The sequence below is a fragment of the Notolabrus celidotus genome, chromosome 4 (genome assembly GCF_009762535.1).
Source record: "Notolabrus celidotus isolate fNotCel1 chromosome 4, fNotCel1.pri, whole genome shotgun sequence".
Classification (NCBI taxonomy): Eukaryota; Metazoa; Chordata; class Actinopteri; order Labriformes; family Labridae; genus Notolabrus; species Notolabrus celidotus.
The window spans coordinates 16,187,701-16,202,387 of NC_048275.1; the positions used below are offsets into that span (position 1 = coordinate 16,187,701).

At 42.2% G+C, this 14,687-nt stretch overlaps 3 protein-coding genes across 4 annotated transcripts in view; all 3 read right to left on the bottom strand.

Annotated features, from left to right (window-relative positions):
• Positions 1 to 14,687, bottom strand: part of LOC117812092 (G-protein coupled receptor 26-like) — a 158,577-nt gene that overhangs the window by 119,340 nt on the left and 24,550 nt on the right. The window lies entirely within an intron of this gene.
• Positions 3,912 to 6,394, bottom strand: hmx2 (H6 family homeobox 2). The gene is made up of 2 exons (XM_034682699.1): positions 5,660 to 6,394; positions 3,912 to 4,924 (listed from the first exon to the last, which is right to left on the bottom strand). Exons 1-2 carry the CDS (start codon positions 5,928 to 5,930, stop codon positions 4,377 to 4,379), a joined length of 819 nt encoding a protein of 272 aa, XP_034538590.1. The 5' UTR covers positions 5,931 to 6,394; the 3' UTR covers positions 3,912 to 4,376.
• Positions 11,705 to 14,609, bottom strand: hmx3a (H6 family homeobox 3a). Its single transcript, XM_034682697.1, is given in 3 exon segments — positions 11,705 to 13,229; positions 14,118 to 14,309; positions 14,312 to 14,609. Coding segments are annotated over 3 exon segments (909 nt in total). The 5' UTR covers positions 14,406 to 14,609; the 3' UTR covers positions 11,705 to 12,606.

Below are 14,687 nucleotides of genomic sequence, written 5' to 3' on the forward strand. Positions count from 1 at the left end.
TTGAAGGAGCCGAGAAAGCAAACTTAACAGTTCTAATGCTCCAGCCGAGAAACTTAATTTTCCAATTTGCAGGAAGACAAGATGGCAGGAAACAAGCCAATTTGCCACGTGTGCAGCGCACACAACAAACCCCAGCCTTGCTCCCCGGGCCTCATGAGAGGTAATTATCCCTAAAAAAGAATGCCATGCTGTATTAAGATGTAGGCGCATCAAAACGAGGGAGACAGCCTCATTACAAGTAATTATGAGGGAATTAGAAACATCATTTAACTAAACGAGCAAATAATGTCCAGGATATTGAAGAAGCTGCCTGCACTTCTGCCGACTGCTGCAAGTCCCATTACAAAAATTGTAGGTCTTTAATAGAATAATGACATGCTTTATCTTCTGAGAGGGTCTCAGAGCAGAGGGAAGGGCTGAAGGGGGGGAGAGAGAGAGAAATGGGGGGGGGGGGGGGGGGGGCAAGGAGGATGTGAAAACAACTGTTGCAGAGCTCTCCGTCCTCAGTGTGGTCTCACTCTTGAGTGTGTAGCATAAGGCCTTCAAGATAATCCCCCTATTATCCTTACAAATACAAAACGGAGAGTAGAGAATTGTATCTCACATCCATTATTGTGTCAAAGGTAATACTAATGGACTTATCTCTGGAGTAAAAGCCGAATTCTCTCCACACACTGCAGCCTGTAATAGTTTGATGCATATTGGACTGGGAATGGCACTTCAGAACAGGCAGTTCAAGAAATGGTTGGTAATTTAACAATGAAGCATAATGCATTTTGCCATTAAAGGCTTCATCCTGATTTTTGGTTCAATATTGTTTCAGGGGGGGTGTTAACTTGGAGGTGGAGAGGCTTTCATTGGGGTTCAAACAGCAGGGCTGCTTGTATTTGACCTGGAGTTTTAAATATCTCAAAATGTGTCATGTTGGTTCAATATCAACATGCAAAAGCAATTATTGTGCAAACGTGAGACTATTTTTATTCAAAGCTTGAAATATGATGTCATTTCTGCCAGTTTTAGCAACTATGTGCTTTAAGATTTAGAGCATGTCTTTCAAAAGACCTGAATAATTTCAAAAGAGATGGCTTTACCATACTTTATTGTCCTTATGTTGCATTTCCCTTCTCCCCTTTGCATGTTACAGTAGCATATTCCCCTCCTGTTAAAGAGAATGGGTAGGGGGTGGGGAGGAGAAGAAGAAGGAGGAGGGAGGGGGGACAAACACAATTTCCCTTCAGCTCCTTCATTTCCAGTTGATATAAACCAGAATCATGAAAAATCACTTCTGGTCCAAGCTCTCCTTTTTAACCATTAACCCATAAATACAGAAGCTGGTTAAAGCCAGTGGATGACAGGCCCTGCCTCAAAAACCTCGTTACGCTGCCCTCAAATTCATTTAGGGAGCAAACAGGTCTTGAGAGTTGTCTGGCTTAATGCATCGCGATCGCTTTTAAAACTCTTGTCTTGAGGCAGACCTCAGGCTGTGCATCTGCTTGTGGTGTTATACTTCATAACGTTTCCACTGTAATATGAAGCCTTATATTCCCTCTTTAAATCAAACAGCTGTGAATATGTGGGGGGAGGCTGCTGAAAAGCCCCCATTCAAATAAAAGATTAGGGCATGTATTACTGAAAAGAAAGAGTGTTAATATTTTAGAATTGAGCATTATAAATACAGTGGTGTTGTTGCAGTCTGTTTAAATTTAATGGCGTCCTTATTAAGTTAGTTTTGATCCACATCATTTTATCGTAAGAAGTAAAAGAAGCAATATCCGGATGTTTTAGTGCAATTCATTATGATCCTGTAAATATGCTCTAAAAACTACCCACAGAATCAATTTGCCCGTTGCTCTCTGTCTTTGCCTCTCCCTCCTTCTCTTTCTCTCTCTCTCAGCCCACAGTTTCCATTACTCCCATCATAAATTATAGTACAGAGTGAATTACACTTGCTTTTCACCTTAGCAGGCAGGTTTGATGAATCCTAAGGCACAACACATCATCTCAACAAATCTTCATCACCATGCCAGTCGCTGTCTCTTTGCAGTTTAAACCACTTCAAATCATTTTCATTGCCCTGCTATTAAAATTTGTAATTCACACCTGCCATTGCGGTGATACATAGTTACATCGAAACCCCCTCTTCTTCCTCCCCACCTCCACCTATTCCTCTCTTTCACTTTCTCTCTCTTTTGCTCGTTGTTGCATCCTCGCACATCTCTCTCCCTTTCTTTCTCCCCCTGTCTTGTAAATCAAACATCTTCAGGTGACAGGTCATGCAGATTTCCCACAAGTCACTGGGGTGCAAACATCCATCCAAAAGCGCATGGCATTGCCGTCACACCTGATGACATAATGACCACTTGGAAACTAATAAACAGCTTCATTCAACCAAAGCTATTGCTCCTTTTCATAAGCGTTACACTCTCCCATCCCTCTCCCTCTCTCCTATCTGTCACAAATTCATCCTCCTGCACCTCACCTCTTCTACGCCGGTGCCGGAGTTACCCATAAATCACTGCTGTTGTCTAACGCTATCCATTTTCCCAGAAACACAGGGCGGCTGTTGCAGAAATTGGGTCAGGCATAATCTGCAGGGCAGCAGAGCCTGGCTCGTCATGATTCTGCTAGGTAATGTAGCCATTAGCACACAGAGAGAGATAGAAGGGGTTGGGTGGAGGAGGTGGAGGAGGGGGGTCCCTTACATGATGTGACACCCAAGAAAAGCCGGCAAATGACACGGTTTTATCGTTCCCCGTCAACCACTGGGTGTTTGTGTGTTCTCTAAGAGTGTGTGATTTTGCTCAGGTCTTTTTTATTCTTTGCATTTATTAAATTGTTGTGCAACACTAAATTGAACTGTGATAATGTGACTGGACTCTGGGAAAGACCTGTTGAAAATACAAGCTAAACCTCAATATATGGATTTCAAAATATAAGTGGGACTAAAACTTATTTTCACAGATGGAGTAAAGAAACCAGTTGGGATTAATGAGGGGCTTGAAGTTTGACATTACGCCTCTTTATTATGTTTTCACCAACAAGACCTGACTCTGGCTGGCAGATTTCAATAAGAGATCCAACCCAGAGGTGTTATTATCTTGTGATAGTGTGCATCTCTTTACCTCCATGCACTGTGCCTTTTCTACCTCTCAGTCACTTCTGTATGTATTCGTTTTAGTTTTTAATCTCTTGATTTACATCAGATTGATCAAGCTACTAGCACTGTTTATGGATTAAAAATGAATCTCAAAGTCTTACTTTTAAGCCTGTGCGTGATAATAGACACTGCTTGATGTTTTATTTTGCACTAAAGGAAAAAACAATCTAGAAGCAACAGCGTGAGCTCTGCAAATGGGTAAATTTATGACATTTTGCACCGCGTCTCTCTGCAGACACACGCTGCAATTAAAATGCAGCTGTCAAGAGGCTCACAGCCTTGTGTCTCATTCAATAGAATCATATGGTAACAAAATTAGATGTCTAAGAGGGGTCAAACAACAGCAGTGTAAACTCTATGGTATAAACAGTAATGTCATAATTTTAAATGACACTGCCTTGTAGGTTTGTTGTCCTCCCTTTAGCCAGGGTTAAAGCACAGCTGCTCATATTTAAACTAATAAAACACACCAGATGAAAATTACTGCAGCTTTAAAGAGTAATTCACCACTCATTTCTGACTATGTCCTGAGTCTTTAACATACAGAGAGTATTATTCTGTATTAATGACAGGATACATTTGTTGTTTTACTATATGTTTGCTCTTCAAAGGACAAGAAGTTTCAAGCAACTAAAAGGGATTTAAATTTAGGCTTATTATAAACTACAGGTGTTTGCTTTCCGTATATAAAATTTTTTTCCTGGCAATACAAAAACACAAAAAAGTACATAAAATGAAACCAAACAAGCCCAAATTTCACTGAAATAGAAAATTTATTGAATGAGAAGGTTATTATTGGAGGTCTAAATTACAATAGAAAGGATGATATTTTCACTTGAACTTAATATTTTCCTGTCAGGTGAAATAAAATGACTGTTGCTTTGCGGTGTATCTGATAAACCTATATGAATAAAAAACCTGTGTAAAAGTGTTTTGTGGAGTCTGTGTGATATGAATGCTAAACTCCTGTACTTTCTCACTTAACGGAGGAGAGGGAAAATAAAAGTACAAAACTTATTAGAATTAATTATACACATGGTGTATTTTATACATTTAGGGAAGCTTGATTGCTTTCTTAAAGGACTTACAGCTGCTGCATAATAAGAATATCCTCAACAAATAAAGTGGTACAATTAATATACAGCGGTTATGTGGAGACACTTATGAGAATGTTTTTGTTTTTACGTGGACTGCAGTGGTGAACATACAGCAGAGTCATTCAGTACTCAATCTTGTTATACAGGTTATATAAAGGTAACGCTGGCAGGTTGCTTCCCGGGTAATACAGGGGCGTCGGAAAGGCGATAGACCGGGGAACCGGAACACGCAGTAAGGAGTTATCTCTGAAAACCAGCGGCATCCCCACGAGTGTCTGTGCGGAGGCGTGGGCCATGTTAGCCGCCTCCAGTTCGGCTGATAGCTGCCGTTTCCATTTGTTCCTCCTGTTCTGAAACCACGTCTTGACCTGAGTCTCCGTCAGCTGCAGGCTGGAGGCTAAGCAGGCCCGCTCCGAGCTGCTCAGGTAGCGCTTCATGTCGAAGGTGGACTCCAGCTGATACACCTGACTCCGGGAGAAAACCGTGCGCGTCTTCTTCTTGGCCGAGTTGCCCTGCTTGTCCGTACCGTCTGACTGTCTCTCCTCGGACAGAGGTGACATTTGGTGGCACGGTCTCTCGCGCTCCTCCTTGTAATCCTGCAGCAGAGGCTGTGGCAGGTGCGGCCGCCGCGCGAGCCCGTCATTCCCAGACAGGAGTCCTTTGGCGGGACCTGAGCGCGAGCCGGAGGAGAAGGAGATTATGTTAGCACAGTTAAAACACAGATGTTTTTAGAACACTATTTGTAAGTCTATTGAGTAAAATGATTTCACGTTTTTCGACATGCTCAGTTTGAGAGTTCGTCAAGAGTGAACCCTGACTTTTTCTGTGGAAAGCCGGTGACTTTTTAAATAAACAATTTAGTACGAGTATGCTCGCTGTAGTACAGTACGCTATTAATTAAATCTCGCTCTATTTAACGCCCAATTGACGGCGTGTAGTGCAGCCATTTTAGAAACATGTTTCATCAATTAGCAGGCTCAATTAAATTTGAAACGAGAGGAAAGACAGAGGGCTAATTATTCGACCTTCCACTCTTCTGCTGCTGCTGCGATGATAGTGTGCACATGATGGAACAAGTGGGAGTGGATGGGCTGCATGTGAGTGTTACAGTCACAGACACAAGCTAATGAAATGTGAGCTGAAGTGCAAACAAAAACATCAAACAGCACGGCCTGGTTGTTATTTATTTTTCGGTGTCGTTTTAAAAAAAGATAGGAAATAATTAAATCTACTTTCAAGCAATGTTTTCAGAAATAATGAGGATGACTTTCATTTTTTTTCACTTTAACAATTGATCCCCTTCTTCCTCTATAGCCTAATAATAATAACAATAATAATAGTACAAATAATACAACTAATAATAATCATCATCATGAAGTAATAATAATGATAGGTTATTCCATACCTAAACAGAAGTTGTGGGCTTGGTGCTGGCTGCATGGCTCGCTGTGACCCGTATCGGAGCAGAAGCAGTCCGCTGAGTCCTCCCCGCCGCTGCACTCCTCCTCGGATGACACGGACAGTGAACGCCTCCTCGGAGGTGCCGGTGGCCCCTTGGAGAGCTCTTTGGTCCCGGAGCGCGGCGCATCGGACGGCGTGCCCAAAATGGACTGGATGGTAAAGCTGGAAATCGGGCCCGACGAGCACTTGCTCCCGCTGTCTTCTGCGCTACTCATTCTCGCTTCATAACAGTATTGAAGTATTGACTGAATCTGTCTCTCCCTTTGTATTCCGTTATTGCTTCCTACACGAGTCGTGCGTAAAAATTACGGAAGCGTCTTTTGTCTTCTGTTCTTTTTTTCTCTTTCGCCTGTTTAATTGTGGAGTTTTAACATTAAAGGAGTTGAAGGTGTTTTTTCTACAGCTCGGGGAACATGAGTGTATTCCTGGTCCTCCTCCTCACGCTCTGGCTCAGAGGCAGCAAGGTTGCGTTGCTTCATTTGCATGTAGGTAAGCTCCTCGTGGGCCAATCACATGCGCAGACAGAAGCCCGGAAATTTCAAACTCCTGTCAAGGTTTTGAGATGAGAGGAGGAGAGCGAGAGAGACGAAGACCAAGGGCGCTCATTCCTGCATTCAGGTGCAATCAGAGCAGTTGTGTTAATGTTTAAATGTGCTTCTTTAGGGATTGTATTGATCAGAACATGGGGCGTTGATTTATATTGCATTAAAACAAATTTCATTACAGGTTTTAATGCTTGAGAAAGCATCAAAACTTTCATGCAATTTTAGTAGCTAATATTTATAATGATCTAACATAATGAAATAATAGAAGTTATTAAAACCGAGTTGTGTGTTTTTGCTATATATCCTATGAATTATGGCATATGGTTTAGATATTAAGAGAGCTTTAAAAAAAGATTTGGTTATGTGATTTATGAAAGATATACACTGTCTCTATAATCCATCATACGACCAGTACAAACAGGAAAAGGCTCAGTAAACTGAGGATGACCCCACGCCAAAGAGCCGTCATGTCTTCTCTCTATAATCCTGTTCATGCTAAATTATCCAGAGTGAGTGACGGTGACACGCGCACAGCCTTGGAACTAATACAGAGGCCTAACTCATTTTTCCTGAAAATAATAAACTCATTCCGCGTCCATTATCTGCGATTAAGAATTAATTTGATCATTACTGAGCTAATCTGCCTCGTGATGACCGCGCGTGGAGTGGAGGCCGGCTAATTGATTGACTAATTGATTGGAGGTGGTGGGGCTGAGACTGGAGCGCGCACGTGTGTCTGTGTTTGTGTGTGTTGTGTGAGAGGAGAACCACCCTCCTCCCACCTTCACCACCCATGCTCTGTGTGTGTGTGTGTGTGTGTGTGTGTGTGTGTGTGTGTGTGTGTGTGTGTGTGTGTCTGAGGGACAGCTGCGGGGCTCGAGCCGGCATGCTCGGGCACATTATCCCTCTTTTACTGCTTTGTAAGGGAGCCCCAGACACATTACAAATGGTCAGCTTTAATCATCATGTCAGCGCCCTTCCCGGTAGCCACACAACCGGCATTCGGTGTGAAGAAGACGGGCAAAGAAAAGGCAGAAAACAACGAGTAAGAACCCTGATGAAGGTGCTCATGATGATGATGATGGTGGCAGCTTGTGTCGTCATCAAAGCGGCCAGACAGAAGCATCTGGATCCACGCGTAAATATCGTCAAGGTGGCAGCGGGGCCAGCAGCTGCTTAACGATCTTAACAAAACGCTTACGCCGGGGAGGCTTTGCTGAAGGGGGGGCAAATATATGAGGGCAGTCGGGGCCGGGTGCTGGATTTATGGTGCTTACACATAAGGCGTGAAATCTGCAATGACAGTTAATGGGTTTATTTTATATGCCGCTCTTTTCAAACAAAGACCTTTGTGTCAGTGTGGCCGCCTGCGTCACTTTCAGACGACTTTAGCAAAGTGAGATGAGTTCATCACAGAGATAGTGGACAGAGCGAGCTGCTGTTGTGCAGCACTGAATGAATTACACGCGCGGTTTTTTATGTCAAAGGTGGCGTTCTAAGCTGGGAAGTGTTGTTCTTTCTATTAGTATGGAAATGTTCCTCTTTTAGCTTTTCAAAGAGCTCCAGCGAGGCCCCAAACAGCCAGAAAACAGCAAGGCGCGCGGGCCTAAGCTCGTGCTCTATCACAATGATAGGTGGTGTATGGCCGCCCTACCGCAATAACAGAACAAGATCTTTAGCAGGAGAGAAAGGTCTGAGAAAGACAGATGAAGTTATGAGGCGCTTTGATCTGGGAATCAAGCTTCGATAAATATTAAACAAAGAGCCCTTTACACGTGTGTATTATGATGTATGGCGTGTCCAACTCTAGAATAAGGAAATTACCAGAGAAAATGATATCAATAAATTTTCTAAGTATAAACGTTGATTATGTTTCGATTTTCATTCAAGAAAGCGGAGCCTGCTCTTTTTTCAGGAGGTGTGTGTGTGTGTGTGTGTGTGTGTGTGTGTGTGTGTGGTGTGTGTGTGTGTGTGTGTGTGTGTGGTGTGTGAAAGAGAGAGAAAAAGAGAGAGAGTTGTAAACGCAAGCAGAGCGCACGAGCCCTGGAGGTGTACAATTTATGTAATCTGAGTGTGGAAATGAACTGGGTAATTTATTGGAAAACACAAAGTCAGGAAGATTGGATCAGTACAGCCTATCCACAGGCTCCTATCCATCAAGTTCCAATTAACAACCTAACCATTGAGTTTTAATGGCTTTCCAATCTACTGCCCTGATAGACTCACAATTCCTCGGGGAGAAATTAAGAAAATCGACCGCCCCTCGGCGTTTCACTGTCATTCTTCACAGCAACTATATGTCAAATTAAAAACACAATTAAAATTTAAACTGTTCCAATCAGACGGTGCCCCGCAACCTATGTTTCACTTAATAGAACTTTGATGAAAATCTGATGCTCTGCATTCAATCAGCAAAGCAAATGGGATGGCTTTAACACAAGATTTCCCCTTTCCAAAGAGGTGTCAAAAGAGTGGTTCGAGCGCACGAGCTTGTGTTGGACGCGTCACACAAACAGGGACACGAGGAGACCAGGATGCCTCATGTTTGGTGTGAGTTGGTTATGGTAATCCACCAGGAGTTTGTATCTGCACCAGAAAGCTTTATAAAGGTGTTTCTGGTTGAACTTTTGAACACACACCTCTTTTGGCACATTTTGCTCAGAGGAATGAAAAACTTGATAGCTGAAGATTAACTTTGAACATTCTACATTATTTTCCTACAACATAAATTGAAATATCACCAAGCCATGATTTTTAATATGATGGAAAACCTTCTGCCAAACTTTGCAGAACATAGGAGAAACATACTTTGTTCTTTAAGCTTGTGCCATGCAACAACCTGACCCCTAAATACACGATTTAATCTTTAAAACTCGCTTTTAAGTCCCACTGTAACAAACTTAAACCACACATGTTAACAGACAGAGAAAGGCCAGCGTTAGGAAGGTGGTCAGGCCACTTGTGTGTTTCCAAACTGGCACTAAAACCTGTGATAGGGCTTCAAATTACCCATTCAGCTCTCCATTTTAATGTAATACTCTGAGCACAGTCCCCGGTCACATCCGTTTGCCCCCGTTTCTGCAAATGTACTTTATCTGATTTTTGGCCCCGCTCCCTTTCCTCCTTTACATAAAGATGTCGCGCAAATGGGAATTATCGAGTGGTATTTTTTCAATTTATGCGCACAAATCAAGGTCATACGCGGGGGCCGAATCGGTGCCTGAACGTTGCTCTTATTTGACGCGATATGATGCAGACGTTTACGGATCGATATGTGCCAGAGGAATAATGCCATACCAATCTATTAATTTGCAGTAATGGGGCCGTGTTGAGTGTGCGCGGTAGGTACACGTCAATACTTGGGTGATCTGACGATATTTGAATGACCCTTTGTCTCTTGATGAGGTCATCATGGAGTTTATTGCTGAAGGATTCATTCCCAATAACTGCAGATGAAAACAGAAAATGACCTTTCAGGCAAACTGTGCACGGGCTGAGGGGAACACGTGCCTGCATTGTTGATTTTTACTCACAAGCTTATAGATTATATTTAAATTCAACACTTTTACCTATGATATTTTCATGCTTGACCAATCTAAGTGCATTAGGCTACACTGTGTTATTAGATGCATTAATGTAACCTATGAATTGCAAAATGATTGAAACCTCAGATTGCTGCTTAACTGCCCTCAACAGTGAAGCTATCATGAGTTTTTCTGCCTGTGCGTCAAATACACTTTAATATAAGAGAGCATGTAGATACAGGTAGACGTCCTTTGCAAATGTCCTGCACCTGAAGTCTGTAATCTGATCGATTTCTGGATATGAATGCTACACAGGGTGCTTACTTTTTTTTTTTTTTTTTAACTTTGCTTTAAAAAAAGAGTCTTGATTGTATATATTTAATACTTAATGGTCTACTCCTTGTACTCCACTCACAGCCTTCTTCCCCATGAAGCTGCGCTAAATGTAACGACAGAACATCCATTTTTTGTGGAAAAAAAACAATGAAATAAGATAATAATTACTAGAAGTATTAATGTTCATTATGTATAATAAATTAACTGTTAAATACTCTGGCTTAGGTTCAGTCTGACCTGCATCTTGTAATATCAAAGTGTGTTGCTGTCACTTTTCTTTCCTTGAACACATAAAAAGCATCTACACTCGCCATAGCGTTTTAAAGTGTATTTTTCAGAGCCATTTCACTGATCATCCCAAACATGCAATATCCTAAATAATTGTTTGAGGCTATTCCAATCTGTCACACTGACTCAGCCTTAGTGTTCTATAAAAAGAAAGAAATACGAACGTACACAAGTTAATTTGCATGAAAACTTGCACCAGTATCTCGACATTTCTGCCTCTCTTTGTTTCATTACTTCTCTTTCATATCGCTGTTTAATTTAATTTAGAAAGTTTGCATGCTCTCATTGAGACGGTGTGATTAAGTGTGCAGTGACACCTGTAGGGTCATAGGTGTTACAAAGTACCAGATTAATAATTTAACTCTAATTGAAATTTTACACCATTAATGTGTTTTCCTCCACAGACGAGTCTGTATTTTAGTCCACTACAAGCTTTCAAACTGGAGCTATTCTGAGCTGTTGTAGTAAAGGCTTGGAAAAACATTGGAGAATGGTTGTGCTAGTTTAATGAAATGTGTTTGTAACCTAATACAAGTGTGCTATGCAGTGGTCAAATATAAGTGACATTGTAAATGACTGTTGTAAAAAACAAATAAATAAATTAACTACGTCTGTCAATAGAGTAACAGAAAACTAAGTCATGACCAGATGTTTTTTTCTGATTAAATTGACCATCTAAATAATAAATAAAAAACAAATAGAGACTTCACAGTTGTGAAAACCAGTTAGGTGGAGATACAAGCCATAGATCGTGATATTAACCTCATAACACACATACACACACCCACACACACACAGAAGGCCGAGAGAGGGGGAGAAATATGTTAAAAGACAGCAGCAGCTCACACTCAGGGAGTAATGCCCTCCTCTGAATACATTACCCATCATTTTGGCAAGATGGTGCCAATTACGCATCTAATTGACCGAGCAGCTTTTTATGTAAAACAACGTTTTTAAAGTGAATAACACTAAGATGATTGCAGAGACCCACCTGCTCAAGCTACAAGTGTGTGTGTGTGTGTGTGTGTGTGTGTGTGGTGTGTGTGTGTGTGTGTGTGTGTGTGTGTGTGTGGTGTGTGTGTGTGTGTGTGTGTATCTAAAATCAGAACATCATTTTAGTACATGGTCTACTTTTAATAAATGTTTGAGTCTCTTGGCGCACAAAACTAGCGAAGATTTGTGTCGAAAATGTTTTAAATATGTTAATTATAAAATGACTCCATTCAACCTGACGTGGTCATTGATGTACCTGAGGGTTTCTACTCCATGAATGGATACAAAATTCGTACAAAAATATCCTAAAAAGTGAGGAATATTCTCCTTTTATTTCACAACATGGTTCAGCATGACAATATCAAAACGTTGTTTTTTCTGTACAAAGGAGAAGCCGGAGGTAGCAGCCCCTCTTCCCCCGTTACTCATTAAATATATACATTTACAGATTTTTACACCAGTGTTTCGTCGATATTTTTGCCTGTTCCAAAACACAAAGAAGATTAGGACACACTGGAGCTCCCGCTTGTGCTCGAAGGACGCGTCCATGTAGAGAGAACAAGAGTGAGAGTCACTAAAACTAAACATAAAGCTACAGGATTATTTTACAGTCCAGAGTGTTTTGATTGTCCCCGGTCACGCGCTTAGAAAGCAATAGCTTTAAAAAGGACAACAAAGGCTCATCAATAATATCCAAAGTTGAAAATTAAAATATATAGTGTGTATCTGGCTTAGTGGACGAATTGATTCACAGCTCACCGTCAGTGTGTTGCGCATTATCGGTATGAAAATGTGAAATAATTCAAAATAATTGTGTTAAATAACAAGCAGGCACGCGCATTGGAGCCGTTCAACTTTGTAAACAAACTTTTTTGACCTGCAGCCTAGAAACAGTCATGATGTAAAATCAAGGGGGAAAATAAAAGACACTCATCAGGCAGTGTAAGCAGGTGGACTCCTGAGGTGATACCGCATAATAATAATAATATTAATATTAATAATAATAACACTAATAATAATAAACATGGGATCTGAGTTGTCGGATCACGTGTAAACGACACCCTCATAGAAAATGACACATTATATTTCCCATAATAAAGGTCCATGTAGGCCTGTCACTGTGTCTATTTTTTCTTCATTCAGTCAGTTGTACAAAAATATTCAGTCTTTATTTTTTAGAGAGAGTTGCTTTTGTCCAGCTCTCCTCAAACCGGTCTGAGCAGCGGTACGGATGTGACGATGGGGTGGGAGTAGTAGACGCCCGGGTGCGGGAAGGTGAGAAGCGGCTGGCTCGCGGGCACGTTCCCGGCGGAGCCTCCACTATCAGAGGCCGAGTTCTCGTGGTAGAGGATGGGCACCCGGACTATCCTCTGCGCTGCCGCGTGGCTCAGGTTGGCGGCCTCCAGCTCCGCTGCCAGCTGCCGTTTCCACTTGTTCCTCCTGTTCTGGAACCAGATCTTCACCTGAGTCTCCGTCAGGTGCAGAGACGCGGCCAGACCGGCGCGCTCCGAGCTGCTCAGGTAGCGCTTCATATCGAAGGTGGACTCAAGCTGGAACACCTGGCTCCGGGAGAAAACTGTGCGTGTCTTCTTCTTGCGACACGGTTTCTTGTCGTCGTCCCTCTTCTTCCACTCATCCAGCTCGTCTTTTTTGGCCTCTTCCGTGTCGCTCTCCTCCAGGATGATCTCATCGCCGCTTTTGTTGTTGTTGTGGTCATCGTCCTCGTCGTCGTCTTTGGCGTCTGGCTCGGACTTGAGGACAAGCTCCGGCGAGTCTCTGTCTGTGCCCGAGGTTGGAGAGGAGTCTCTGGCTCCTGGTTTCTCGATAACTGGAAAAAGACAGGGAAAAAATGGGCATAAATATTGGGGCCTTTAGTTTAAATTAATGAATGTATTTGTATTACTATGGCCTGTTGAACAGACTGTTGTTATGTGGGAAATTAAATAGTTATAGAAAAGTGTATGAAAAATAAGAGAAGTTGACAACACTGTATTCAAATAAATTCAACATTTAATTTTGACCCCACACCTGAAACAGACTTTTAAATAAATAAACATGTGTTTAATATTTGTTAAATCAGCTTTAAATTATCCATTTCATTTTAAGATTCAGTCAAAATCTTTATATCTTTGCAGGAACACTTGGTACTGACATTCACATCAGCGTGTGTTAAACCCCACATGAATAAATCAGAGGAACAGGCAGGTAAAGACGCTGTCAGTGACCGAGCCTCTTGGGTAACACGTTCATACTGAGCGCCAATAGACAAATCAAAAGCACGCTGCGCATCGTCACCCTCATCCTATGATTTGATGATGTCTACTTCATTTTATGCTCAGTGTGTCACTTATTGATCTATTATCCCGCGTCGTGGCATAACAAAATAGGCCTACATAAAGAGGACAAGGCTCCAAATCACTTTGCACCCTGCATCATTATTTCATAACAGCAAAGTGCACGAAACTCCACTTTTATGGCGTTATTTTGAAGAGGAAGTGCAATGACGAGGAATAATGCGTCAAAAAACGCACATGGGATATCTTGCTGAAATACATGATGTGTATTTGGAAAATAAAGTTTTCCCTGTCTATTTGAATGATATAAGAGCAACACTCCAACTACACCGTGTCATTCAAAAGCTAGAGATGCTACACAATCTTGCTTAAAAGTTAAATTCTATAACATACAATAAATGTTTTTTCTGAGTGAGTCTTACTTTCAGTTCTGTGCAGGTGGGCGGTTGCGCCGAGGGTGTAGGGGTACCACCACGCCGAGGTGCGCTCCAGGTAGTGAGCCGGTAGACTGAACCTCTGTGTGGGCAGGTCGAAGCGTGGAAAGGTGAAGTCCGCGACCTGGGAAAGAGAAAATCCTCCCTCCAAGGCCGCCTTGGTGGCAGCAAGCACGGGTCTGGTTTTGACGGTTTGCTGTCACAGTTGAGCAGGTTCTTGATAAAGAAAGGAGAGTCCTTGGCCGGAGCGCACGTCTCTTGCGTTGTCTCTGGCATCGCTGTGGCTGTGGTCTGAACGCGGAGGACCACGGAAGTAGGAATTAAAGAGCAGGACGAATACGAGGCTGACTTACAGACTGTGGATATCCTGCCTGTGAGGAGTCCCTGTTTTAGTCTTCTCTGCGGTTTTACGCGGAGGCTCGATTTCACACCTGGAGAGCGCGTCAAAACACGCGTCCTTCTAGGCTAGAAAAATAATCAAATAAAATGTTTGTACGGCAAAAAGTTGCGTAAAACCACCGAGATGTGTCATTCCGGGCTCTGTCAAAACGCAAACCG

What these genes read in the sequence shown, in the direction of transcription:
- hmx2 (XM_034682699.1), bottom strand. Translation starts at nt 5,930, where the DNA reads ATGAGTAGCGCAGAAGACAGCGGGAGCAAGTGCTCGTCGGGCCCGATT. An exon ending in AGCCCACAACTTCTGTTTAG is followed by an intron (nt 4,925 to 5,659) that starts GTATGGAATAAC and finishes GCTCGCGCTCAG; the next exon opens with GTCCCGCCAAAGGACTCCTG.